This window comes from Cajanus cajan, chromosome 7 (assembly GCF_000230855.2).
Source record: "Cajanus cajan strain Asha chromosome 7, NIPB_CcT2T_4, whole genome shotgun sequence".
Lineage (NCBI taxonomy): Eukaryota > Viridiplantae > Streptophyta > Magnoliopsida > Fabales > Fabaceae > Cajanus > Cajanus cajan.
The window spans coordinates 57602947-57628733 of record NC_138523.1 but is presented as its reverse complement, the minus strand read 5'-3'; the positions used below and the strand labels follow the sequence as shown (position 1 = coordinate 57628733).

General features: G+C 30.7%; 4 protein-coding genes across 5 annotated transcripts; 1 reads left to right on the top strand and 3 right to left on the bottom strand.

Moving 5' to 3' along the window:
• Nucleotides 1-4866: 4866 nt before the first annotated feature.
• Nucleotides 4867-8990, bottom strand: ORC4 (origin recognition complex subunit 4). Its single transcript, XM_020354542.3, has 16 exons — nt 8845-8990; nt 8658-8748; nt 8525-8581; nt 8396-8443; nt 7982-8032; nt 7850-7893; nt 7711-7774; nt 7423-7509; nt 7087-7178; nt 6923-7004; nt 6395-6480; nt 6206-6315; nt 5902-5994; nt 5780-5832; nt 5502-5645; nt 4867-5108 (listed from the first exon to the last, which is right to left on the bottom strand). Exons 1-16 carry the CDS (start codon nt 8946-8948, stop codon nt 5067-5069), a joined length of 1248 nt encoding a protein of 415 aa, XP_020210131.1. The 5' UTR covers nt 8949-8990; the 3' UTR covers nt 4867-5066.
• Nucleotides 8991-9783: 793 nt separating this feature from the next.
• APG2 (Sec-independent periplasmic protein translocase) lies at nt 9784-12802 on the top strand. Of its 2 annotated transcripts, none has more exons than XM_020383707.3 (4): nt 9784-10131; nt 10457-10773; nt 11550-11840; nt 12431-12802. In XM_020383707.3, the coding sequence occupies exons 1-4, from the start codon at nt 9900-9902 to the stop codon at nt 12638-12640; spliced, it is 1050 nt and encodes a 349-aa protein (XP_020239296.1). In that variant the 5' UTR covers nt 9784-9899; the 3' UTR covers nt 12641-12802. The 2 variants fall into 2 exon arrangements, with proteins under 2 accessions (XP_020239296.1, XP_020239302.1); XM_020383713.3 differs by having other exon boundaries at nt 9786-10131; nt 10466-10773.
• A 757-nt stretch (nt 12803-13559) lies between these two features.
• Nucleotides 13560-16120, bottom strand: LOC109790831 (uncharacterized). Its single transcript, XM_020350077.3, has 4 exons — nt 15951-16120; nt 15787-15883; nt 15495-15704; nt 13560-14454 (listed from the first exon to the last, which is right to left on the bottom strand). The coding sequence occupies exons 1-4, from the start codon at nt 16032-16034 to the stop codon at nt 13736-13738; spliced, it is 1110 nt and encodes a 369-aa protein (XP_020205666.1). The 5' UTR covers nt 16035-16120; the 3' UTR covers nt 13560-13735.
• A 2914-nt stretch (nt 16121-19034) lies between these two features.
• LOC109795288 (protein DETOXIFICATION 14) lies at nt 19035-23947 on the bottom strand. Its single transcript, XM_020354743.3, has 7 exons — nt 22470-23947; nt 21355-21899; nt 21170-21256; nt 21009-21065; nt 20649-20887; nt 20346-20551; nt 19035-19898 (listed from the first exon to the last, which is right to left on the bottom strand). The coding sequence occupies exons 1-7, from the start codon at nt 22692-22694 to the stop codon at nt 19836-19838; spliced, it is 1422 nt and encodes a 473-aa protein (XP_020210332.1). The 5' UTR covers nt 22695-23947; the 3' UTR covers nt 19035-19835.
• Between the last annotated feature and the right edge of the window lie 1840 nt (nt 23948-25787).

The window sequence follows — 25787 nt, the reverse complement described above, 5'->3', positions numbered from 1 at the left end:
GCCGAGTGGTTCTCCTCAAATTAATTTTAACTTGGAAAAATTTTCCTTTCTTTTAAATCGGTATTTGGCCGAGTGGTTTTCTTCAAATTAAGTTTCACTTGGAAAACTTTTCCTTCTTTAGTCGGTATTTGGACGACTATATATTTTCATATGCACTTTATATTTAATTAAATTTTTGGCGCTACTAGTCGGTATTTGGACGACTAGATATTTTCATATTCTTGTTAGATAAATAAATCTTTGGTGTTACCTAATCGGTATTCGAACGACTAGAAGGTTTCGTATTTGGTACTTGGACGACTAAATGTTTTCAAAAAGTGCTCCAAACTTGGTTAAAATTTTTGGTGTTATTAGTCGGGAGAGTTAGATCGGATTTTGGGCGACTTGTTCTCAACTCGGCCGGAATCCGCTTTGACTCTACTTATTTCTGATATGGTTCGTAAGAGCCAAGCCAGAAGCCCTCTCGCCTTATAGACTCAGGGCTGGAAGGCAAGTGTACCGTCTAGGTAAAAATCCGACTAGTGTACCGTTTAGGTAAATATTCGACTTGACCTTCTGCTCGGCTAATACCTGACTAGGTTACCAAGCTACAAGCCTTTTCGCCTTATAGGCTCAAGGCTGGAAGGCAAGTGTACCGTCCCGGTCAGAATCCGATCCAACCCATCTACATGGGTGCACTCGGTTAGAATCCGACCTGTCTGCTCTGCAGGAGTAACTCGGCCAAAATCCGATCTAACTCTCCCACATAGATACTGTTCCGATATCAGGGATAAAATCCCATCTTTAATGACAAGATATTCTCCAAATATTAACGGTTAAGGAAATCCCTTGATCCTCGGGGCCTAAGTAGCCCATGAACGACGTACCATAAAACCCAAAACCCTAGAGTTGAGAGGGCAGATTACACTTTTCGAATGCTCTGGCTTTGCGGCTTGATCTAGGAAAAACCCTAGCGCATCCCGTGACCGGAACAGTATATTTTTCTGTTAAATTAAAAGTATATTTTTTTATGACTAATTAAATAAAAATACTTTTTAAAATATTATAATAATCATTTTTTAATGATGTTAAGTTAATATAATAAGTGAGTGACAATATGATACTTGTATTTTTAAGAGATGAAATATTATTTATTTAATATTTTAACATATGGGAAGTGTTACATCTATCAGAAGATAAGAGTATAATTTATATTAATAATGTTAAGTTAAATAGACTAAATTATATGTTTTAAAATAAAAATAATATAATACTCTTATAAAAAGTATAATATATATTTTATTTATTTATCATAGCAATTGGTTAGAGACTACGAGTATCATCGTATCAACCTTTACGAACAGAGCCTTATTAATTGAGGATGTAAATGTGCTCTAAAATTAATATTAATAGGTTTGCCAATTTTGCATTAAAATTACAGGCTTGGTTGCATGTGTATTTACACGAATAATTTAATTTAACATTGTATTATTACTTTAATATATTTGTATACTCTTTATTAAAGTAACATTTATCAATAAATCCTTAACATATAAGTTTTAAAACATATATCGACTATTTAAAAATTTGCTTTTGGAAAAATTAGATTCAGAAAATCAAGTTCAAATAATTTTATTTCTGTATTATAAATTCAATTTTTTGTTCTTGAAAATAAAATAGCCTCTATACATAATTATCAAGTAGTCACGCGTCTTCTTTATTTTGTAACACGGTCATATAAACTTTTATATAAATTTCAATAAACGATTTTTCTACTTAATTAAATATTTAAACCCAAAATAGATTTTTATTTTCAATAATTATTTTAGTTAATATTTGAACCCCATTAATATTAAATATAACGAGATATACAATGATCGTTAAGTAACACTATAATTAAATTATTTTAAATAATTTTCAAAATTAAAACTTTTAAAGACTACTTTTTAGTTCATATTTTTTTCATTATCAACGATAAAAAAAATTTAATTTTTCTTTATACATCTTATGTATATTTTTTAATTCACATGTGAAACATAGGAAATTTTTACTGAGTTTACAGAATTTAATCATCACACAGTTAATTTAATTTGTGTTAATATAAATCATTCTGGGCAATTTTTATATTAGTAATCGGAAGAGTTGGGAAGATATATGTAAAACTCTAAGTTCAAATCTTATTATTATTGCTATAAGTTTTTTATTGATAAAAAATTGTTCTATCAATATGTTTATTAGCACACAAATCTTTTCTGCGCTATAACAGAAAAATGAAATTAAATAATATTTATTATTAGTGTAAAAAAATAATACTTATTAGAAATTTGCAAATATAAAACAACTGAATATAAAATTGGCTTACTGCTAGTATAAGAAGCACGTTACCTTTTGGCTTTTGTACTCTGTTTATCTGCACACTGAATATTTTGAGCGATTTGGTTTGATAAAATATCATAAAATTATTCATGTATCATCATTTTATATTTCTCTCTCTTTCTATTTTTTTTTTTATAATAAAAATAAGGTATTTCCCCCAGAAGTCATGAAAGTAATTATCCAAAGTATCAACTAAGAAGCAACTCCTCTCCCACAAATAATGGTTTATTCACATAGACAACTACCAAACCCCTATCATATGTAGGGTTTAAGTTACTAGTCACTTATGCCACATTTTATGAAATATCTTCTATTTTTTCATCCGCTGTAAAATTTATTCTACAATTTATTGCATAAATATCATTTTTTTCTTCATTTACCCAAATATTAAGGCTCAATAGATAGGAAAATAAACCAAAAAGGTAATGGATAAGATAATGACTTAAAATTTTAGTTTGAGTCAAATCCAACCTTAAAATTTGCACATAAAATTCAATTTACCTTAACATTTATATATGTTGTTGAGATATTGTCTTGAAATTTGGTATTTTTTTAACCTACTCTCTTACACCTAAAACTATTGAATTCTTATAACATCTTTAAATTAGTCTTAACTCAATCTCAAAAACTAGTTAAACGTCATGAATTATTATGAAATATTATCCAATTTTGTTGATTAATTTTTGTCAACAAACTTAACTAGTTGATTTTAATAAGATCTTTCCTTTTAATCACTTTTTCTTTTATTCACAAAATTTGAATTTGAGATCTTGAAAAGTCCAAGTCAAGTTCCACTCAACCTAATATGTTGGTTGTATATTTAATGCCGAATTTACAAAAGAGACATTGTCTAGCTTGAATTACACATTTTAATAGAGGAGAAATGAATGGAAAGGAGAGGAGATAGGAATTGTATGGTTAAGAGGGGTAGAGGAAAGGAATTATGATACAAGAGATAATAAATAACTCTTGTTTGGTAGACAAAAATGAGAAATTTTTTAAAAACTAATTTACTTTTATAATCTTATAATTTTAAAAAAAAATATAAGTAAGATATCTAGGACATTACACTCAAAATGTTTTAAAAAAATTTCTCCATTCCTCTCCAAATCACACTAATATTAGAGGAGAATTAAAATAGATAAAAACTTTATTTCCCGCTTCTCATAAAAATTGAACTAAACAACAAAAATTTTAAAAAAAATCTCTCCTAACTACCAATTAACAGAAACTCATTTACACTTTATGGCTTATGCATTAATAGACATGATAACTAAACTTGCATATGCAGACACTTGTCCAATCCTGAGTCAATTTTGATGAAAAAACTCGTTTTTGATGAATATAGGTTTGTATACAAGTTTTCTCCAACTTGAAAAATCAAGTTCGAGTATAAGTTCAAGTGTGTAACTCCTCACCCCATCCTATCCTTGTACTCGCCTACTATAATTTTTTTATAGTAAAAAAAAAAAAAATATATATATATATATATACATAAATATAAAAATTAAAATTAAGAGTTTAATTAAAAATGTAATTCTTAAAATTTCTATTTATAAATTCTTTCTTATTTATTATTATATATATATATATATATTATTTATTTTATAATATAATTATTAACTATAATTTAATTTATTTAAAATAAATAAATTAATTAAAATTCTAAAAAAAAATATGATGAATTCCCGTAGGTTTACTCAAATCCAACAAAATCCCTTTACCAAAAAAAAAATCCAACAAAATTCAATAGAAATAGAGATAAATTTCAAAAATATAAACCCATCTCTTTAAAATTTGAATTCAAACTTGAAATTGTCTCACCTTTTAGAGACAAAATAACACCTATCCCATTACCATCCCTACACATTACATTTACACTAGTTATACATTATTCAAGAGTATCGTTTACATTTCTTTACTTTGTTTTCCTCGGCTACATTCATAATTCTTGAATTTTCCAAATTAGAATTCATGTTGTATTGATGTCTTTTCTATGCATCTGGAATGATTCATTAACCAGTTGAGAAAATACACTTCAACTTGCAACATAGGATGTCTGAAGCCAAACCAGTATGTGCATTATTAATGTAATGAAATAATACTCGAGTTGTTAAATTTATTAAAAGATGTGACGACATATTATCATACAGAGTAAAATTCTAAAAAGAAAATATTGTTAGTGTAAAACTTGTTTAAATTATCGGTACATCAAAATTAAACTAATGATTATGAAAAAATTAATCTTGACATATTATCAATATACAAAAGTTTTACATCTACATCAAATGATGTATAATTATACTGCTTAATGAATTTAGCATTTGCAAAATTGTCAAAAACTCTTAATGAGGTGTTGATACATGAGTGATAATAATATAAAGCAGTTTTTGGCCAACCTTTCATCAAAAACTCATAATGTAACACCTATACTTTGATAAGCACAAGTCTTTTTTTTGGGGGCTGTTTTCATGGTTTGTAATCTATTGATTTAATGTAATGGATTAAATCTATAGCAAATATTCAAATCTTTTTATTCAGAAGAAATAAATACAAAAAAAAAAAAGAAATATCATGTACATCAATCATAATTACGAAAAAGCATTAACTAAACAAAAGAGACATTTATTTATTCATAAACTGGCTGAACTTATCAGAATTTGGAATCATACCACATACAGTCTACAGTGAAGCACCAAAAGTCATGTCCCTCAAATGATGCCTTCACGATCCATGAACCTTTTAAGCTTAGGCTGTAAAACATACAATTTAATTAGTACTACTATTTTGGTTTCTCAACATATCCTCCTATACGGTATATAAGAGACTAATATCTCAGTCATAGACTCATAGGTGAAGCACTAAAGTGGAGACTCTTCCCAACAGTTTTTTTTTTTTTCATACACATGAATCTCAAAATTGAACCTAAAATCGTTTGAAGGCATATAATTTAATAAATTAAGTTCCCATCGCTAACGTTCACGTATATTACACGTAACAATGAGCGGAAGAAGTTACACAAAGTAAACTAGAAAACAAATAACCTAAAACTCAATCAAATGCTTCCAATGAAATCGACGCAATTCTTATTTCGCAATCGGCAGATAATTAAAATACAGGTGGGCTAATTTAGTCAGTTAACTTACAGGGCATGAATTGTTGGCTCCTATGCCCTGATGTAGTTCCGCCGGTGAAATTAGAAGCTTTACAGGACGAAATTCAACAGACAAACTCTGTCCTCTATTGTCCGTGAAACATATCAATTCACGATGTATAAGGTGTTCAAATGCCTGCATACACAAGGTAACAAATACCACCAAATAAATTTGGGGTTGGAGAGAAATAGTAGGAAACATACCATAACTATCATTTATTATATATTACACGTCTGACAAAAGAAAATCATCAAAGCAAGTAAACACACCCTTAAGCAAGCATTTCTAGAAGTCTGGAAGGAATCATGTACACTTTTATACTCTGCAAAATATGACAAACACATAAATAAATAATATAAAAAGAGTGAAAGAAAAACGCAACAAATATTACCTTTCATTACAGAATTGAAGTTGCATAAACTTTGCTCTTTAAGTTCCAAACTCTTCATGCAAACCAATATATAAAGTTCTAATTCGGAGCAATCTGCTTGCAAGTTGCAATTATAACCAAAAAGCCATTAATTGCTCCATCTAAAGAGCAAGTATACTGAATTATGGAGAAGACTCCAAGATAAAAAATCAAGACCCATTAAATGGAAACAGGTTATAGATAAATAGAACATCAATGGGGGTTAAATCTCTAATATAGAAAGAAGAGTATATTATAAACTATAAATTATCTAAAATTACCATACTTCTTAAAAATTCCAATTTGGGATGCCTCTGGATACTTGAAAATGCAACTTCAAAGTTCTCCCGAGACAGGAACCCAGTCTGCAAATCCATATGAGAGACTGCACAAAATCTGGAAAATAATCAAACATAAGTCTGGGAGGATGATCTACTCATATTCAACAGCTAACAGAAGTGTGAAAAATACTTACAGAAACCTCAGCAAATCTTTGACAGAGGAGTCAATATTTAAATATTTATTGAGGGTTTCTTTGAACCTTCTATCTTCTATAATATTCTGCAATTTGTCAAGGGTTTCTTAACCAGCTCAACAAGTGTGAATTTTCATTAATCAAAGAAAATACAGGAGTGTGAATTTTCCACCCATAACAGCTTTTGTAGATGCAAACTAACTGTTTTCAATGAAATCAGTTTACTCGCAGAAACACAAATGCAGTGAATGGGAATGCAAAAAATTGAAAAGCTTTGCAACTATAGTTCTTTCTGCAAAGCTCGTGAACTGAAAATGTAAGAATACCAACTTATGGACAAACAAGTCAAAATGTATGCATTATTAATTTATGGGTTAGGATTCAGATCAAGTCTCTGTGATTGCACAATATGGTCAAAACATGTGAATTCTTGTGCTTTGTGAAATGAATAAATTAATGTGGGTTGCACTCGTGTTCATTTTGAAGGCCAACTAAACATAAAAAAATCACTCACAATAAAAAGGATACTCGGACGTTTTTGTTAAATTCAACAGCATAATCATGTGGGAAGCTTGAATCAATTGGTAATGTCAGCATGCGCACCAGTAAGCTGCATGACAAGAAATCAAGTAGTGCATGTTTAACATCACCATCTGCATAGTTCAGTCCAATGGAAAGCACAATCCACCTACCTCTGTGAATCTTCCATGGAAGGGGGTAAGAACAACAGCTTTCTATGTGAAAAACGAGATCGTACTCTTTTCTCCAACAGCTGATCTGCATCCTGCAAGGTGGATCATCTTGATTTGTAAAAGTTATTTTATGATCTACAATCTACAAGCACCACATGCAATGATAGATTATTTTCTCAAAATATGCGCAAGCAAAGAAAAGTGGGAAACTCTTGATCCACTATCAATTTAGAGGAATTTTTTCTCAACCAATCACATAAAGAAATTCAGACATGAAATATTTGTAACTACTTGAAAGTTTATATAAGAAAAGGGAAATAACTGTAAAGCACATACCAGACGGCAACTAATGCCAAGTACAACAGCCTGTGATGTTATTGATTGCATTGCATCTAGCAAACTATAAAGTAACCGCTGTTTTCCCTGCAAAGAATCAGGATGGAGTTAGTAGCAAATGTATGATTAAAAAAGTTAAAGTGAAAAGCATAATAGAACGCAGACTACAAACAAGATTACTTAATACTAAAAGAGTAAAGAGGTTGGGAAACACAACAATTATAACCCAGAATTTACACTACAAGGATTTGAGAAATGATCAAAGGGCAAAAGAAAAAGGATCCTTACCTTAGCAAAGAGGTCAAACTCATCCAGAACAAAAATTACTGTTTTATGTGCCAATCCACATTCCCTATAAAACAAAGATAATAAATGCTTTGGAACTTCAATTTATTTTCCTTTTTCAACCAAGATAACTTTTACTCACTTTAGCATGGCCACCATAAATTGGGAGTTGTCATCAAATGATGCCTACAGAAGATTCATATAAAGATTAAAAAATCACTGTACCATAATTGTAAATGCGTGGTATGAATTTTGTATAGGTAGTTCATCTTACCGCTTTGGAAAACAACAATTGATGCTCCATACATAACTGCCTAGCCATTTCCTGTTTGATCATCATTTGAAACAACAAATGAGACACCATACAAGAACAGGCTGTTACAGGCAGCAATCCAACCTAAATCTATTAGTTCAAACAATCTCTTCAATAAGACTAGAAAGTTTTATAATGTGCATAACAAATCCTCATTGCTCTTGCATATCCAGAAATAGTTTGAGCTGCATTGCACAGCTTGGTCCATCACCATCCAATTCCTTTGTAAATTCACAATTTCTTAAAAAGAGAAAGATTTACTCCACATCTTTTAACAGAAATTTAGAAACCACAATGTCATAGTGTCAGTGTGCAAGTATGAATGAGAGTTTCACATTGGATAGGGTTGGATAAGCAGGTTTCGAGAATGCCAACCTTGAATGCAGAGATGTCATCACTATGTAAAAGTCCGTTTAACCTGATCTGCAGTGAAAATTTAACTCAAAAGAGAGAAAAACACACTTCCACAAATTATTAACATCAATATTAGGAGACAATGAATACCACTGAAATCGAGTCCGGATACTGTTGCAGCAAATCTTGAATGACAAGCTCCAAAACCTAACAAGACAAGACATAGTGAAAAGAAAATGGAGGAAACCCCTTAATGCGAGGTTTAGGTGAGTGATGAACGAACCGCGTTCTTGCCGGAGCCACGGGGACCGAGAAGAAGAATAGAGTTATTGCACGCCTCCGTGACCGAACTCGATATCATGAATTTCAGTTTGCTGATATGAGAAACCAGTGAAGTAAGGTCATCGATTCCTGATTTGATTGAATGAAGAGGAGGAACATTAACTGTATGAGAAGAAGTTAGTTCATACCTGTAGTTGCTGTCTGGAGAATCGTTGGAGAAGATGAACTTGGGGTCACAGATCCTGCTTCGAAGCACATTCACCGCCTTCGTTATGTGATTCTCTAGCGCCATTTCGCGCCGATGATGCAACACAATTGGCGGGAACAACAACCAAGCCTATTTATTTGCAACGACCAAAGGTCCTTTCTTTATCCAACACGGCCCAATACCTGTGATGGGCTTCATTAAAGCCCGACTGATTTGCTACAAGAGTTTCACGATGATACAGTAATTAAATAAAGAGTTTAATAAAATTATATTTTCATTGTGAAGTTAAAAACTATTTTTAGGGTGGTTTTTACGATAGTTATTATAAAATTTAATAAATTTATTAAACATAAATATTTATGATGTAAGGAAATTAATTTTTTTTATAACATTAATACATGTATTATTTATTTTTTAATTCAACTTTTATGTTCTTATTCTAATATAGTTACTTCTTACGAAAGATATTTATTATTTATAAACATATAATAAAACAAATTAAAAAATCAACTTCGATGCAAAAAAAAAAAATATAAATTGATTTAATTTTTACAGATTTCATGTACAGAAAAATATTTATTTAATTATAATCATATTTTCTTATTCGGTAATGAATTCTATTATGAAATAAATATTTAAAGATTTACTTTTTTGTTTCCTCATAATGTCCTTCATATAACAAGATTTCTCGAACTATTATAAGGTATCAAAGCAGAAATTCGTTTTAACAATATTTTCCAATACAGTTAAATCTATAAATTATATTCTACAAATTTATTCATCGATTATTTTGTTTTCTTAACGACTACCCAGTGTTATGTTGAATTTTAGAAAATTAATTTTAAAAAACTAAAAATTACAATACGTGTACATTATTTTATTTTTGTGCTTAATGCAATAGTTAAGAATAGTCCTGGTTTGTGTCTGAAAGAGGTGCAAGTGAAAAATATCAGGCGGCGAAGCCACATAACATCCAAAACCAAAAGCAAAGCAAATCGTATCTAACAAAACAAGAGCCAATCAAAAAACATTGGCATGGGATTGGTAACGACCACCGTTCCTATGAATATCGTTCCTCAATTCGGGTCGCTCCGAACTTCTATTCGGGTCGAAAATACACCCGGGTTGAGTTTCCCTCTCTCACGGTCACGGAGGAGGAGGAATAGGAGCTTTCTCTGCTTCGCCGTCGATGACGACCTCAGAGAGAAGCAACAGGACTTGACTACTACCGCAACTGGGCTGGGCTCCGCCCTTGAAGAAAGGCCCGGTAAGTAACACCGAAACCCACTTCGTCAAATTCAATAATTTCCCCCTTCTATTTAATGCCTTAATCGTATTTGTCTTATATTTTGTAAGCATGCCATGAGGATAACTTCCAAATATGATTAGTATATCATTTGTGCTAATACTATATTGTTTAACTTAACCTATCCTTGGTGTTCTTTTATTAGTATTTTAATAATGGGTTAATGCATGTATATTTGAAATTATACTAAAAAAAACATTTCCCCCCAGTTAAATGATTATCAGGGGGAAATGTTTCCACAATTGTAGTAGTTTTGGTTAAGATTCTGAGATCGTTCTTGTGTTAGAAAACACAGATCTTTTTGAGAGTACAGCTGAAGAAACGCAGGGAAATTTTGAGCAAGATGGTGATCGAAGTCCTATCTATGATTTTCTTTATCCAAGTAAAGAGCTTCTTCCTGATGACAAAGAAATGAGCATATTTGATCATCTTGAAGAGCTGCGACAGAGAATATTTGTATCCGTTCTAGCAGTTGGAGCGAGCATTTTGGGATGCTTTGCATTTTCAAAAGAACTGATAATGGTTCTCGAAGCTCCTGTTAAATTACAGGGTGTAAGATTTCTTCAGCTAGCTCCTGGTGAATTTTTCTTCACAACATTGAAGGTAAGATTTCTTACATGTCTCTGAGATGGTTATTGCTTCCTTCCTTGTCAAATGAGCTGTGATATTCTATTTTATGGTACACATTTATGCAAAATTAAACCAGTGTTTTGTGCTGTTGCTCTCTTGCTTCATCTGGAATGTATAAAGCGGCCTTAATTCTTATGTCTTCCTCATAACTAGTTCTCATCTCAGATAAGGTTAATGGCACAGCATAATTGGAATGTGTTTATTCTTGTGCTAATTGTTTTATCTCTGATAGCTTTAATTAAAAAATAAAAATTCAAATAAGACGAAACTCTTGTGATTAAATACAGTATGTTCATTTCTGCTTACATTACATCAAATGATAAGATCTCATGGGCACATGGTGCATAGTATTAGGGAGTGATTGGCCAAAATCTATATTTTGTGTGTGCCATCTTAATAATCTTTCTGTCATCAATTGTTTGTGTTTTTTTTGGGTTGGGAGGGGGGTTAGTGATAGTTGTTAAAGAATCTTTTTGAATTTGGACTTAGGATGTGACTCAATCTCACAAAACTAACTTGGAAGGTGAAGACTGACCAAACCTTAAAATGATTAAGTTGATCATATCTTTAGTCAATATGAGATCTCAACAAAGAAAATATGCTACTACCTGATGTACAGCCAATGGTGATGTTGTGTTGTGCATCTAACCGTTTTTCAAATCCATCTATGTTGAGTTAAAACTCTAAATAAAGATAAAATACAAAAAGCTACCTTGATAGAATTTATATTTTGTCATTGTGAAGTGCAGGTGTCTGGATACTGTGGCCTTCTCTTGGGAAGTCCTATCATCCTCTACGAAATCATAGCTTTTGTACTTCCAGGACTTACAAAAGCTGAAAGAAGGTTTCTAGGGCCAATTGTTTTAGGCTCATCAGTTCTTTTCTACGCCGGAATAACCTTCTCCTACTTAGTTCTGACACCTGCAGCATTAAACTTCTTTGTTAACTACGCTGAAGGTGCTGTTGAATCATTGTGGTCCATTGATCAATACTTTGAATTTGTTCTGGTGCTTATGTTCAGTACAGGCTTATCTTTCCAGGTAATTCTTTTCTCCCGGCTTTATTCTTCCTTTCTTTGTCAATATGTGGTAAACAGTGTATTCTAGCTGACACCAATTCATGCCTCGAAGCCATTGACCTAATCTCGCTTCTTCTGCTCCCAAAAGATTTAGATATTAAATACATATAGAGCAGCAAATAATTACATTTTTAAACATACCTGCTTGGGGTCTATTTGGAGTTATGAACAATGTGGACGCTCCAACAACATCCTTCTGTTAGGAATTCAAAAGAAAGCCATGCTATTGCTATTAAGATGAAGAATTCTCATAAGATAGTTTTTGTTTAGAGTCCATTTGTAATCAATCATTCCTTTGCATAAGTAGTTCAGAACTGTTGCTTGATGAAACAAAAATAAGAAGTAATCTCTATGAGCATGTTTAGATACAATATAGAAGCATTTTTGAGAATTTTTCTATTAAAAAAATTTCTTTATTTTTGGTAGAAAAGTTCTTTTAAATTTCTATCCAAATAGTCTCATATATTTGTATTGTACCATCTCTTACCTGTGCAATCCTTTTTTCCCTCCAAACTTTAGTAGTCATGGAATCTAAAGGAAGTCAAATTGCAGGTACCTGTCATACAATTTCTATTGGGACAACTTGGACTTGTGTCCGGAGACCAGATGCTGTCAATTTGGAGGTACGTTGTGGTTGGTGCAGTAGTGGCAGCTGCTATAGTTACGCCATCCACTGATCCTCTCACTCAAGTTCTTCTAGCGGCACCCTTATTGGGTCTTTACCTAGGTGGCGCATGGATGGTCAAGCTTACTGGACGGTGACTTTAGCCCCATCATAGTTTTGTGCCAGAATTTTCAGTCTGAACACGTGTTAATGTACATTCACATAGCAATCTAGTGTAAATTTTTACTCGTATCAGAGCATTACTCTTCCTATATTCTGATTGAGTTAAACATTTAATTCTGTAACCAGTCATTCCCAAAGTCCGTCGAGTCTTGGCATTTGGAGGTTTTCGTTTAAAATTCATCCCAACATTCAGTTCATAACACGTTTTAAAATTAAAATCCTGTGTGCAAATAAAATAAAAATGTGACGTGTATGGTTAGAGCAATAAAACTTGAGTACTTATCCAAAGAGAGTGCGTAAAAGAAGTGAAAATTAGAGGCGAAACATATACGTTTTTACGTTAAATGTGAAAAATATCTGATTTTGAAACCAATGTGACGTAAAATCCAAACACAAGACATACCCTGAATTATTTGGAAACGGCAATTATAAATCAAATCAAGTTGAACAGTAACACAGGTTCTACAACGTCAAATTCATTGCAGATATATTCCACCAACCTCCGCCTAAAGTAATGACAATAATATTAAAGTACATATTTTAGAGTCTACTTATTGTATTAGATAAATTTTTCTATACAAACTGGTTGAAAAAAAAAAGTATAATAATTTTTTCTTGAGTTAAAATCAACTTTTAAAGAAGTTAAATGATACAACTTCTATAAGTTAATTGTATAAATTTATTTTAACTTGTCAGATAAGCTCAATCCATTTTATCATATATTTTTTTCGATTTTTTTTCTCTTCTTATTTTCTTCTAAGTGTATATAGACAAACTTATCCAATCCAGACCAAGATAATATTCAGCAGAAATCTCATTGATATATATATATATATATATATATATATATATATATATATATATATATATATTATTTGTAGGAAACGGAAATCATAAATCAAATCAGTGGTTGACCAGGTTAGACACTGGTGCGTACAAAATTATAAATCAAAAGGATCATTGCCATGAGTTCTACAACGTCAAATTCATTGCACATTAAACCAACCCCGAAAATAATAATAATAATAGTAATAATATTAAAAAAAAAAAAAAAGTACACAGATCAGAGTCTACTTATTGTTTAATGTTATATTTTCCACTCTAGCTTCTATTTCAGCGGTACTAGAGTTACTTAGTTCAGATTCAAGCCGTCTCAATGAACTCCTCAAATCATTGCATGGCTCCAGAAGTACATCTGATGCGCCTAGAAGTTCTCCTACCTCCACTTGCACAACATCAATAATGCTGCGGATTTTTTCCAAAGCTGCCTCTATGGCAGCAATCTCTTGAGGGGGATAAAGGCAAGCTCCAATCTCATCAATCTGCCGGCCAAGTTCCTGACACAATTGCAACAACTTTTCCAGCGAATTTACAAAACTGCTGTTGTCATTAGGTTTTTCCAGCTTAAGCAAGCCTATGATGGAGTGAATAAGTACTTTTATAACTGAAAGCGTATCAGAGACAACCACAATTGCTCTTTCAGCCACTTTCATCTCTTCAGGCGACAGGTCATTCCCTATATCACCTTCACTTGAATTATCATCATGTGGCTCAGACACTGCTTCTGCACAACTCTCACCAGCAGCTTTGTCAACTTGATCATCACATGAATCAGGCTTCAATTCTTTCATCTCACGAAGAACATCTTTCACTGAAACAGCAACCTGTGTCATTCCTCGCCCAATTGCTGTAATATTTGTTGAAGGAGTCTTCTTAAGGGCAGAACATGCTTCCCATACAGCACCAACCAATTGCGGTACTGATAGTTTCTGGTCTTTACAATGGGACCCTGTTAGTGTTCGTCAAAAGAGAAAGAAGGTTGTCAACAATCCAATAAGATATTGGAAAAGTAATTTGACGTGGGATCAGGACTATGCTGTTGTGTAGTGAGTGAGTTGAAGCATGATAATCTAGTCAACCAAAATATATATAAAGGAACAATGAACTAATGGGGGTATATCAATGATAGCATATTAAATGTCAATGAATTAAAAATGATTTTCCAAAGAGCATGATGTGTGTATTCCGAAACCAAAAGCATCCTTAATCAATGCATATTAGTGTCAGACTTCTTAATCAACATATTTTTCAACCTATTGAAGCTTGTCAAGTTCAATGCCGTACAAAACTGGAATGTTATTTTTTATGACAGTTAATCCAGTTTTGTGAAGGGAGAAACCCCATATCGCAAGTATTATGATTTAGACAGACAATTGTCCTCCACATATATATATATATAACTACCGGATCAACGAATGACATGATCCTCGACATCCCAAAGAAAAAGGGCATATCATGAAAACATGGTGTAACAGAAAGGACTTGAAAACACCTCTAACACCAGTAAAACTAAATATCTTAGCCACCCTCATATCCATCATCTCCTTCATTAATTCACTATCACCTAGATATCGTGAAATCATTCAGGTTGCATGTGTTTCTTCTCAACTCAACTCTCAATGTCATAGATCATGTTTGAATAAACTTTATCAAAAGCACTTCTAAGAGGATAAAATCAGAAGGAAAAATAAAATAAACTTCTCCGTAAGCTTAAAAATAACTTATGTATAATTTAATTTGTAAAAACTCTTTCATATAACTTTTTCAAAAAAAATTACAAATTAATTAATAGAAAAACTTATTTCATTTTTTCTTTTAATTTTTTTCTCTCTCGGAAGTACTTCTGAAAAAGTTTATTCAATTCTACATTTGTGACAGAGGGAGTGGATAGAAGTGGTGGTCTAAGGATAAACATGTTCCAATTTGTGCTGCTAGTGAAACATTACTGATCTACACATGCCACCAATCAGTAATTAGTAGTTATCATACCATATAAGGAGACAGTTTCCTTCATCATCCTGAAGCTGGAATCAACGACTTGTTTGACAGATGAATGAACAGTGGAAGACAAGGTAGGCCCTGCAGCTACCAGACTGGCATGGGAAAGCAAAAGGAAACCTTGTAGATTGTTGAAGTACGCTGCCATATTTTCCTCAATTGCTTTGGGTTCTGGCTTGTCTCCACTCCAAAGCATTCCCACTGCACAATAGAATTCATGCAATGCAATCTCACTTCCCTAGGCTAAAACATAATTTGACAATTGAATTTAAGAATAGCGAACCTGTGGTTGCTTGTTTAGAGACTTGGTCAGCCATCTTGATGACATCGTCCCAGGTGACTTTGGCGGAGGAAGAAGAAGGTGGCGTTTGATCCAAAACCTAAAAAGATGATGATGTTATTGATAGCAGAGAGGAACGAGTATGAATATGAATATGAATATGATACCTGGAGGGTTTCATGGATAGTGGTGAGGTAGGAACCTAAGATTAGATTGAGGCGCTCTTTCTCTTTCTTGGCTCTTACAGCCATCGTCCTCAACACAACCACAACCGGAGTGACGGCGTTCGTATCTTGGGTTCGGTAACTGAATCACGGAATAGGGGTTTAAGCCAATCCTATTTTTAAATCTTTCATTCAATTAAAAACCACTAACAGGACAATTGTTCAGGATAAATTTTATATTTTATAATTTTTAATAATATTATTATATTTTTGGATTTATAATAAATATGTTATACTATTATATAATATTATTTTTTTATAAAATATTTAATTTTATTTATAAAAAAATACTCTTAATTCAAAACAATTATTTTATTTTATATATATAAATTAATTTTTATAATAAATAAATTTTTTAATATATAAATTATATTTTAAATTATGATAGAATAGTTTATATTGTGGTATAATGTTATTTCACTGTCTAATGATTTATATATTTAATTTATAAAAAAAATATTCAAAGTAAATTGAAAGAAATGATAAGTCAAGAAAAAAATTAATAAGAACCTCTAATAATGTTCTCTTCAACAAAAGAAAAAACGTAAATATATTATTTTATCTGATAGTAGTTTATGAATACGTTTTTTTTATATAGAATTTGTTTAGATATAAATTTAGAGAGAAAAAAATTGATATTTTTTTTATTAAAATTAATAATTTTTTTAATAGATACATTATTCTAAATTTGTATATAATCATGCTCATAATTATTTTAATATATAAAAGAGGGTAGAAAATTAGATTAATGATTATGCACTTTTACACTGTTTAACAACTTTAAATCATTGTTAATATAATTTTTAATATAATTATTGTAAAAGTTATAAATTTATCTACACATGAAGATTTTCTCTCATAACAATTAGAGAAAAAGAGTACTTACTACTGTCATTGAATCATTAATTTTTATATATAATAATAGATATATTGACTTTTATAATAAATATCTTAAAAATTATATAAAAAATAATTTTTAATTAATTGATAGTGTAAAATTTTTATACCAAAAGTATAAAATATTCCTGCATTAAACGAAATTTAAATTTTCATATGGATCATGGTATAATTATCTGAATTATATGCGTTGACATTTTTTCATAATTTATTTTAAGTCTCTTGTGTTGATATATCTTAACTTTAATTAAGAAGATGATCAGAATAATTTATTTGAGTTCACCAAAGTGATTCATGATCTTTTATAAAACAAAATTTATGAAGAAGTTTATTAAAATATTTTTTTAATCTTATTTCAATAAATTGTACATTCAAAATTATAAATCAACTTTTCAAATTGTTTTAATAAGCAAGTACTTGATTAAATTATTTATTTAAACACTCTAAACTATAATCTGCTTGAATTTGATTCTATTACAACTTAGGTAATAGAATAGCCGATAAAAGTTCAGTGAATAGTTGACCTCACACTTCCATTCTATATATTTGATATATGCATTTGGTGTTAAATAACAAAACTCAAATTCAATTAGAATTTACATTTACCATAGGGGAAAAAAGTATTTACATTTACATTTTGATTTAGTAATATTTGTTTGACCAATGTGCAAATTGGTTGGGTTATTTTATATTTATTTACACCTCAAATATGCAACTACTAATTTCTCAACCAATCAAATAATATTATTGGTTTTACTTTTAAATTAGCTATCATAAAAATCAACAAATTTAACATAGATGTCAGGTGTGCTTGGATGATGTTACACTGCTAGTGCATTTTTTTTTTCTTATTTAAAACTATAGTATTTTAATTGGAACTACTCTATTATCTATTTTTTGTTATATTATATACTCGAGGATGTTAATGGAATTGGAAATTGAAGTGCTACTACTCTGCTTGAATTCATTAAATTGCTTTATTCACGTTACAAGACCCTAACCAAAATTAGATTGACAAAAAAATAGCAGATGAATATTACTACGCTTGTCCTTCTAGAAAACTTTTTCCTCTTTTAAGTTACTGAACTTTAGGGGTGTATTAGTTTAGAATTTTAAAAGATTTTTTTTATAGTAAAAAAGTCCATTAATATTTAATCAGGATTTTATGTCACTTAAAAATAATTTAGTGGTATTTAATCTAGATTTTTAATATTCTTTTTAAAAAATCCATTAAAATTTATTAGTATTCATTTGAGACTTTTTATAATTTAAAAATAATTAATTAGCTTTAAAAGATTGTTGTATTAGAGAGATTTTGAAGGATTTTTAGTGGTATCTACAAATACCAAATTCATAAAATAATCACATCCAAACCCATCAAATTTTGAAGGATTATTTGAAGTGACTTTTCAAGTGATTCAAGAATTTTCAAGTGAGTTTTTCATCTTTTTATTTTTATGCTCATGTTTTCTTCAATTTTTTCTTGCTAATAATACTACACTACCGCTCATATATAATACTCTCCTATTTGGTGAAACTTCTATACGTAAATGATAGTTAAGACTGTTCCCCAGTTATATAACACAAAAAATGCTTGAAATTTCAACTTTTAAGTAGTAATTTTTTTTATAACACACGTCAAGAAAAGGGAAAGGTGAAAGTTAAAATTGATATCATGATCTCAATAATCAACCGTAAATCTTCAAGACCTTGTAATCAATTTAGATTTATTAGAATAAAAAAATAATATATATATATATATATATATATATATATAAAAGATGAATTTGAGTTAGGGTTTCTGGGAATAGAACCCTCTCAGTACAAAAATTGCGATCTATCTCTCTCTTGAATTTGTTACTGTTATTCTTACTCAACAATTATTTTATTTCTTTTTTTAACTATAATTTTTTTTTTATATTATGAAATTAGGATTTTTTATATTTTAAAAAGGAAAATTAACATAAAACATTTCAGTATCTTAGAATTCAACATTAAAAATATTTTTTCATGAGTGAATAATTGAAAGCAATTAAAAAATTTAAAAAATTATTTTATACTTGTAACAAATTTCAGATTTTTTTTCTCCTAGTTGATGTTTGTAAATTTTTAAGATATTTTAAATGAATAAAAGTGTACGAAAGACAAACTTTCACTCAAATACCAATATAAAATGAAGGGACATATTTAGTTATAAGAGAGTAGGGTAGCTATCCCACTGTTTTTTTTCTTTATCATTTATAAATAAAATATTTTAAATCACTAATTATAAAAAATTTGAATGTTGTTTAGAATAATTTTTACCTTGTGTAACACTACATAACTTTCTTCGTAAAGAATGTCATTCTGTTGAATTTTCAATTGGAGTGGTGAACGAATCTTCATCTTCAACATTATCGATTAATAAAAATCATAATTTTGAGTCTATTATTAAAACTCAGGAGCAAGAGCGAAAAGATGTTAATGCTTGGATGCTAGTATAACTATGAATATGTGAGTGAATGTTATTTAGAAGGACATGATATTACGGAAAATTATTTTTATTATTTATCTAGACATTGCTATTTTCTTTTTGTCTTTGACTCTATTTAAATTTGAATGTATGAAAAAAAAATCTTGAACTGTTATCATATGTCAAAAATCTACGAAATTTTGCAAAGTTCATAACGTCCCGCAGAATCCATTAAAATCTTAACTTAAAAATCTTGCAGAACCCATTAAAATCTTGATTGAAAGTCTTACGAAATCCTATAAAATCTTAAAAGTCATGAAAATCCTGCAAAGTCATTTAAAATTCACAAGACTTTTTTCAACTAAAAAAGTCTTTTAAAACCCTAATCCAATACACCCATCTTTTCTGCAACCAGAATTGGATGATTCACCAATACCAGTTAAACCGGCTCAAAGCTGCAAGGAATCTTCTCCATTTGCTTAAACTAATCCATCTTCTACTGCAAAACTTGTCTGAAATAACCTTTCCCTTGCTTTAATTGCCTGAAATCTCAGACATTCCAGAAGTGAGAACATTTCAGTTAGTAGTCCATGGTTGCTCTAAAAAAAAGTTGCCAGAACATGTTCAAATCTGATAAGATTGCATGGGTTAACATACTACTTCTCCTTCACTGTAAACAGAATTTCTGTTGTTTTAAACTTTAAATTCAAGAGGTTTAGTTTGATATTTGACGAGATAAAAAATATTAGCAACATTTCCCCTATAATTGACAGTTGAAATTTAATAAAAATCACAAATTTTAGTAAGTTTCTCTTCTTACTCATTTAAAAAGTTTTTCCTGATTTTATAATTTTTAATAAATTGTAACTAGTAGTAGGGTGTGTGTTAGAGGATATATTGCTAGTACTCCTCTTGAAAAGATATTGTGAAAATAGTGTTTTTGGTCTGTGCCAAGTGCAAAGCGACAAGACTTGGAAGTGGAGGCAAACCTGTTTTTCCCAGTTTGTACAACTTGTTATGCAAGATAGCATAACTGTTTGGCTGAAGGCACCAACTAGTATTCCAATCCACAACCCTTTTCCCCTTAATTTTACCCAGAAACCCAGTATAACAGCAATTGGAATTCCCAAAACATAATAAGCTCCAAGGTTTACATATGTTCCTATGTGCTGCCATCCACATCCTCTAGCAATACCTATAATGAACAAGTATTATATTTTATGGCACAACCCAGAGTTATTGCATAAGAAGAGTGGTGAGCATTGAAAAATAGAGAACAGAAAGACACAAACCTGAAAGAGTACCATGTAAGGTGTCCAGTATAACAGAAAGACTTAAAAGAGGAACCATATCTGTAACATAATCCACCACGTCCTGCTCAGTGCTAAATACATAGCCTAAAACCTCCCTACAGGAAAAAATGATTGAGCTCACCAGAATGGCCTCCAAAGCTGCAAGAGCCATAGCAGCAGAAACAGACACTCGTGCTGCTTGTGGATTTCCAGCTCCTAATGCATTTGAAACTCTAGCGCTGAATAACCCACCCAAAAGAGAAACCAATCAGAATGAGGACAAAAACCCTTTACTATATTACTCTTCATGAATATGAGAATGCACAAATTCATGAGGATAGGACTTGTGTGAATCAAAACCTTGCCGCTGAACCAATTGATTCTGGGATTGTGTAGATTGTTGTCATGATTGATAAACTGATCAGAAAATAGTCAACATTTAAACAACAAATTTGCACCACTTACATGAATGGAAATCAATATTTGGGTATGAATAACAATTTCCACGCTAGCGAACATACCATATAGATAAGACTGAAGTTTCAAGCTCTGGATTTGGTAGAAGGCCAGAAAGCAAGGTTAGCAGCTCAACTGACCACCATTCAAGGCTGCAATGATCAAATATGTAAGAAACAGACCATGGCTGAAAACCAAAGGGCAAATAAAAACACAGCATTAAAGATCAGTGTGAGAGGAAGAAACTCACCAAATCATTCCAGCTGAAGGAATAGCATAGTGGAAGAACTCCCCAATCCCATGGAATAATTCCATTGTAATTGGGACCCGAGTCGCTTCACACCCAGGAGTGAATTTCATATATAATACGAGTAAAATCACATTCAGCCAGTACGAAGTTCCAATAGAAAATGCAGCTCCCAAGTTGCCAAATCCAAACTTAAAAACCAGTAGCCAACAGAAAGCTACATGGAAGCAAAGAGTAATGCCGGAACTAATGAAAAGGGGACTGATCAAACTTTGCATAAGAAAATATCGAACCAAGGACTGAAGTGTTGCATAACCAAATAGAGCAGGGATCATGCACAAGGCAAAGTTTCCAGCTTCTTGAGAAATCAAAGGGTCTTGGCCTAGTAAAGTGAGTATCTTCCCCAAGTATATCCACAAAAGAGTTAGAGGAAGACAAGCTAGAGTAAGAGAAACAATACCAGTGTAAATTTGAACACCGAATTTTTGATATTGCTGTGCTCCATATGCTTGCCCACATTGAGTTTCCAGTGCACATGACATTCCAAACTGTTTCACGAGTACAAAATACAAAGTGCAATTAATTCTCCAATCTCAAATATAAGTCACAACAAGTATACTAAATATCCTAGCATGCATCCATTTCAATATCCTCATGTGAGTTGAAAAATTCACATTACTGATAAAGATTCCACGTAGAATAGTAAAATAGACTAAATAATGCTGAGGGACAACTTTCACCTAATGAGTTAAATTTTAGTATCAAGTTAAACTCAAACTCAAAATCAAATATAGTATTAAGGTTTATCCTGACTATTGTCATTATTCCAGTCGAGCTACTATCCACCTATTGTTAGATTGTTGTCGAATTACTTTAAGGGGTATGTGACGGAGATTTTACATCAATAGAATAGTGATATGAACAAAATAAGAATAGTGCATATAAAAATGAGGGGACCCCTAGTCCCCTAACGTAGTGAGTTAGTTTTGACTTAAGCACAGCCAAACTTAACCAACAACCAGGCCACTCTAGATTCTTCCTGTATTATATATGACATCTACAAAAAGATAATCAAATTTATCTAAACATGCAAAACTAAAAGAGAAAAAAAGAGTTACAATAACACTGAAGCCAGTGACAGCGCAGAGAGAAATGGCGATGGCAGTGCTAGAGAGAGCAAGCTTGCCCAAGTGACCAACCATCATCATTGCTATTGTTTGAAGAAAATACTGTGACAGAGTAACAGTAATCATAGGAGCTGCTATATAAGCGACGGTTTTCATCTCTTGAGCAAAGACGCTCCATGTTATTATGGGTGCGGCGTGTAAGAGACCCTCTTTCATATCCTCTCTAAAGCACTGCACCCAGTTGAGAGTTGAGAGTTGAGACAGATGGAAAAACGTATAAATATATACGAGTTTCAGTATGTAACAATAGGGTGATGATCTAGTGTTTTATAAGTGCGATTTGATTTGAGACGCCACCTGAGGTGGGAAGAGAATGTATCCCACCTTGAGAGGCTTTTACTTGACCTTGGATAAAATCCTCTGTAGCACAATATGCAACTACACCCAACCACTTTAAATGGGTCTTACTATGTCACGTCACTTTTAAGCAACTCATACTATATTTTTATAATTTTTACTCCAATAGAAGTTTCTTATAAGCACCCCTACTTTTTTACAACTCATACTACACTTTTTGACACCTCACACTATACTTTATTATAAATTTTTTAAAAATTAATTATTATGAATAATATATATATATATATATATAAATAACAAATAAAAAATTATAAAATAGAAATACTGAAAATGTGTTTAATTTAATTATTTTTTAATAAAATTTTACAAAATGTATTTTTTATTATAAAATATAAAAAATAAAAATAAAAAATAAAAAATAAAAAATAAAAACAGAAAATAAGATATAAAAATAAAAAATAAACGTCTCTCTGGCGTCCCCTCTTTCTCTTTCAAGCTCTCTTTTTTATCTCTCAATCTCTCTCTCGTCTCTCATTCTCTCTGGTGGCTGGTGGCTGGTGGCTGGTGGGTGGTGGGTGTTGGGTGTTGGCTGTGGCTGGTGGCTGGGGGCTGCGCGCGGCTGGGTTTCTGGTCGGGGGTTGCGCGCGGCTGAGGGGTTGCTCGCGGCTGACGGGGTCGGTCAGGGGTTGCGCGCGTAGGGGGAGGGGGTTCCGGTCGGAGTCGCGCGCGCAGGGGGAGGGTATTCCGGTCGGAGTCGCGCGCGCAGGGGGAGGGTGTCTGGTCGGAGCTGCGCGCAGGGGGAGGGGGTCCGGTCGAGTGCTGCGTTGGGGAACGGGTTCGCGCGGGGAGGGGGTTCTGGCGCGGGGGCTGTCGGGACTGATTGTTTGGAGGGTTCCACGTAGATCTGATTCAACCAATCAAATGCTTCTTCTCGGTGCTAAGCACCGTTGCTTGCAGAAGCAACAAAGAAAAATTTTTAAGCAACTGGGTTGCCACGTAAGTTCACTCCAACGAGAGTTTCTTACAAGAACCGTTCCTTAACGTTAAGCAACCCACTAAACACCTACCGTTGGAGGTGCTCTTATATATTCTATACACACTCACTCAACTTTTTGTCTCACAATTTTCGACAATTTCACGGATCCATAAACCATCGCTCCAAAAATAATTTTAATTAATAACAAAACAAATATGAAGGTACGCTGAAATTATGAATTTAATATTACTTAGATCAAGAGATCTAATTATTGAAATAAAAAAATAATTAATCTAATTATAATAACACTACTACTAGAAAAATGTCATTTTCCTGCAAAAAAAATATTCGCAAAATTTTTTTGTAAATTTTCTTGCAATAATAATTTCAAAAAAAAAAATTTACAAATTTATTTATGAAAAATAATTTACAGATATTTTTTACAATTTTTTTATAAAAAATAATCTACAAGAAATTTTTGCAAATTTTGCTACAATTTTAATGATCATAGAAATTTTTTTTCATGGTAAAAATTTGCAGAAAATATTGTAAGAATTTTATTTTGTTTCTTGTAGATTTTCTTACAAAAATAAAACCGCAAGTAATGTTTACTAAATGGTAGAAAAATTTTGCAAGTAATTTTTCCTACGGATTTTCCTGCCAATTTTAATTCGCAGGAAAAATCAAAAAAATATTTAAATTTATAAGTTTAATATTTTAAAAAAACTTCAAGTCTCACGTCGATTGAAAATAAAATAATTAAAAAATATATAAGTTGGGACGATACTTATCTTATAAATTGATTTATATGGTTGAGTGTTAAGCTTATAATTTACAATCTTAAAATTTAAAAGATTATGTATCATATGTTGAAGGTGTGGAAACAAATGTTTCGGATGAATTCATTGTGAGCATTAGTAATTTCTTTAAATTTTTTTCGTAAAAAATATTCCTGTAGAATTTCTTGCCAAAAAAATCGCAGGAAACTTTGTTGCGAATTTTTTTCGTAAGAAATTTCATAGGAAAATTTCTTGCGAATTTTAAAATTTACAAAAACATATTATCCATAAAGGCATTACCTACAGATAAAACTTCTAGTAGTATAATAAATATATATATATATATATATTTTAAATTACTTTGTTCTATTTTTTTTAATTAATAATTAATGTTCACCTTTATTTTAATCTATTAGAATGGTCTATGTTATTTCTCTTTCGTAATTAATATTATTTACTCTTTAAATATATCTTTTAAAAAATTATAATTAATATATTCTATTAAATTATAAGAACATGGTTTAATTAGGGATATTTAAATTTAAAAATAATTAATATATTTAAAACAAAAAATTAAATTTTGTATAAAAAAATATTCACAGTTGGATTTTATTAATAAGAATAGTGATATTAATAATTACTATAAAAATATAAATATATATGCTTATTAATTAATAAAATAAATATTTAAACTAGACAATATATTAAATTTAATTATAATAAATAATTAGTATTTTAATTTGACAAGTATAATATTTAAGATAAATAATTATCTTATATATCTATAATTTATAATAAATAAATACTTTAAAATATATAAGTTATATTATAATTTAAATTTTTAATATATATTTAAATAAATTATAAATATTATAAATTATATTATATTTTTAAATATATATACTATATAAATTATATTATAAATTGATAATAAATAATTTATATTAGGTTTAAATATTTATTTAGCCTATTTAAAATTAAATAAAAAATTTATTTTAGTTTCTATAAAAAAAATATTTTTTTATTTTTTAAAAATTTATAAATATTATGTTTTGTTATTTGATTTATGGAAAATGAGTAAATTTTAATTTTTTTTAATAATGTATACAATAATGTATGTCATAAATTACTTATTTAAATTTTTATACTAATTCAAAATTTAATTTTGCTCCATATATAGTGATTATCGCTGAT

What these genes read in the sequence shown, in the direction of transcription:
- LOC109790831 (XM_020350077.3), bottom strand. Translation starts at nt 16,034, where the DNA reads ATGGCTGTAAGAGCCAAGAAAGAGAAAGAGCGCCTCAATCTAATCTTA. An exon ending in CTATCCATGAAACCCTCCAG is followed by an intron (nt 15,884 to 15,950) that starts GTATCATATTCA and finishes TCATCTTTTTAG; the next exon opens with GTTTTGGATCAAACGCCACC. An exon ending in GGAAACTGTCTCCTTATATG is followed by an intron (nt 14,455 to 15,494) that starts GTATGATAACTA and finishes GAACACTAACAG; the next exon opens with GGTCCCATTGTAAAGACCAG.
- APG2 (XM_020383707.3), top strand. Translation starts at nt 9,900, where the DNA reads ATGGGATTGGTAACGACCACCGTTCCTATGAATATCGTTCCTCAATTC. An exon ending in TTTTCTTCACAACATTGAAG is followed by an intron (nt 10,774 to 11,549) that starts GTAAGATTTCTT and finishes TGTGAAGTGCAG; the next exon opens with GTGTCTGGATACTGTGGCCT. An exon ending in GTACAGGCTTATCTTTCCAG is followed by an intron (nt 11,841 to 12,430) that starts GTAATTCTTTTC and finishes GTCAAATTGCAG; the next exon opens with GTACCTGTCATACAATTTCT.
- ORC4 (XM_020354542.3), bottom strand. Translation starts at nt 8,948, where the DNA reads ATGGCGCTAGAGAATCACATAACGAAGGCGGTGAATGTGCTTCGAAGC. An exon ending in AATTGTTGTTTTCCAAAGCG is followed by an intron (nt 7,894 to 7,981) that starts GTAAGATGAACT and finishes AATCTTCTGTAG; the next exon opens with GCATCATTTGATGACAACTC. An exon ending in TTTATGGTGGCCATGCTAAA is followed by an intron (nt 7,775 to 7,849) that starts GTGAGTAAAAGT and finishes TTTGTTTTATAG; the next exon opens with GGAATGTGGATTGGCACATA.
- LOC109795288 (XM_020354743.3), bottom strand. Translation starts at nt 22,694, where the DNA reads ATGAAAGAGGGTCTCTTACACGCCGCACCCATAATAACATGGAGCGTC. An exon ending in ACTTCAGTCTTATCTATATG is followed by an intron (nt 21,066 to 21,169) that starts GTATGTTCGCTA and finishes TTTTCTGATCAG; the next exon opens with TTTATCAATCATGACAACAA. An exon ending in GTACAAACTGGGAAAAACAG is followed by an intron (nt 19,899 to 20,345) that starts GTTTGCCTCCAC and finishes CTGAGATTTCAG; the next exon opens with GCAATTAAAGCAAGGGAAAG.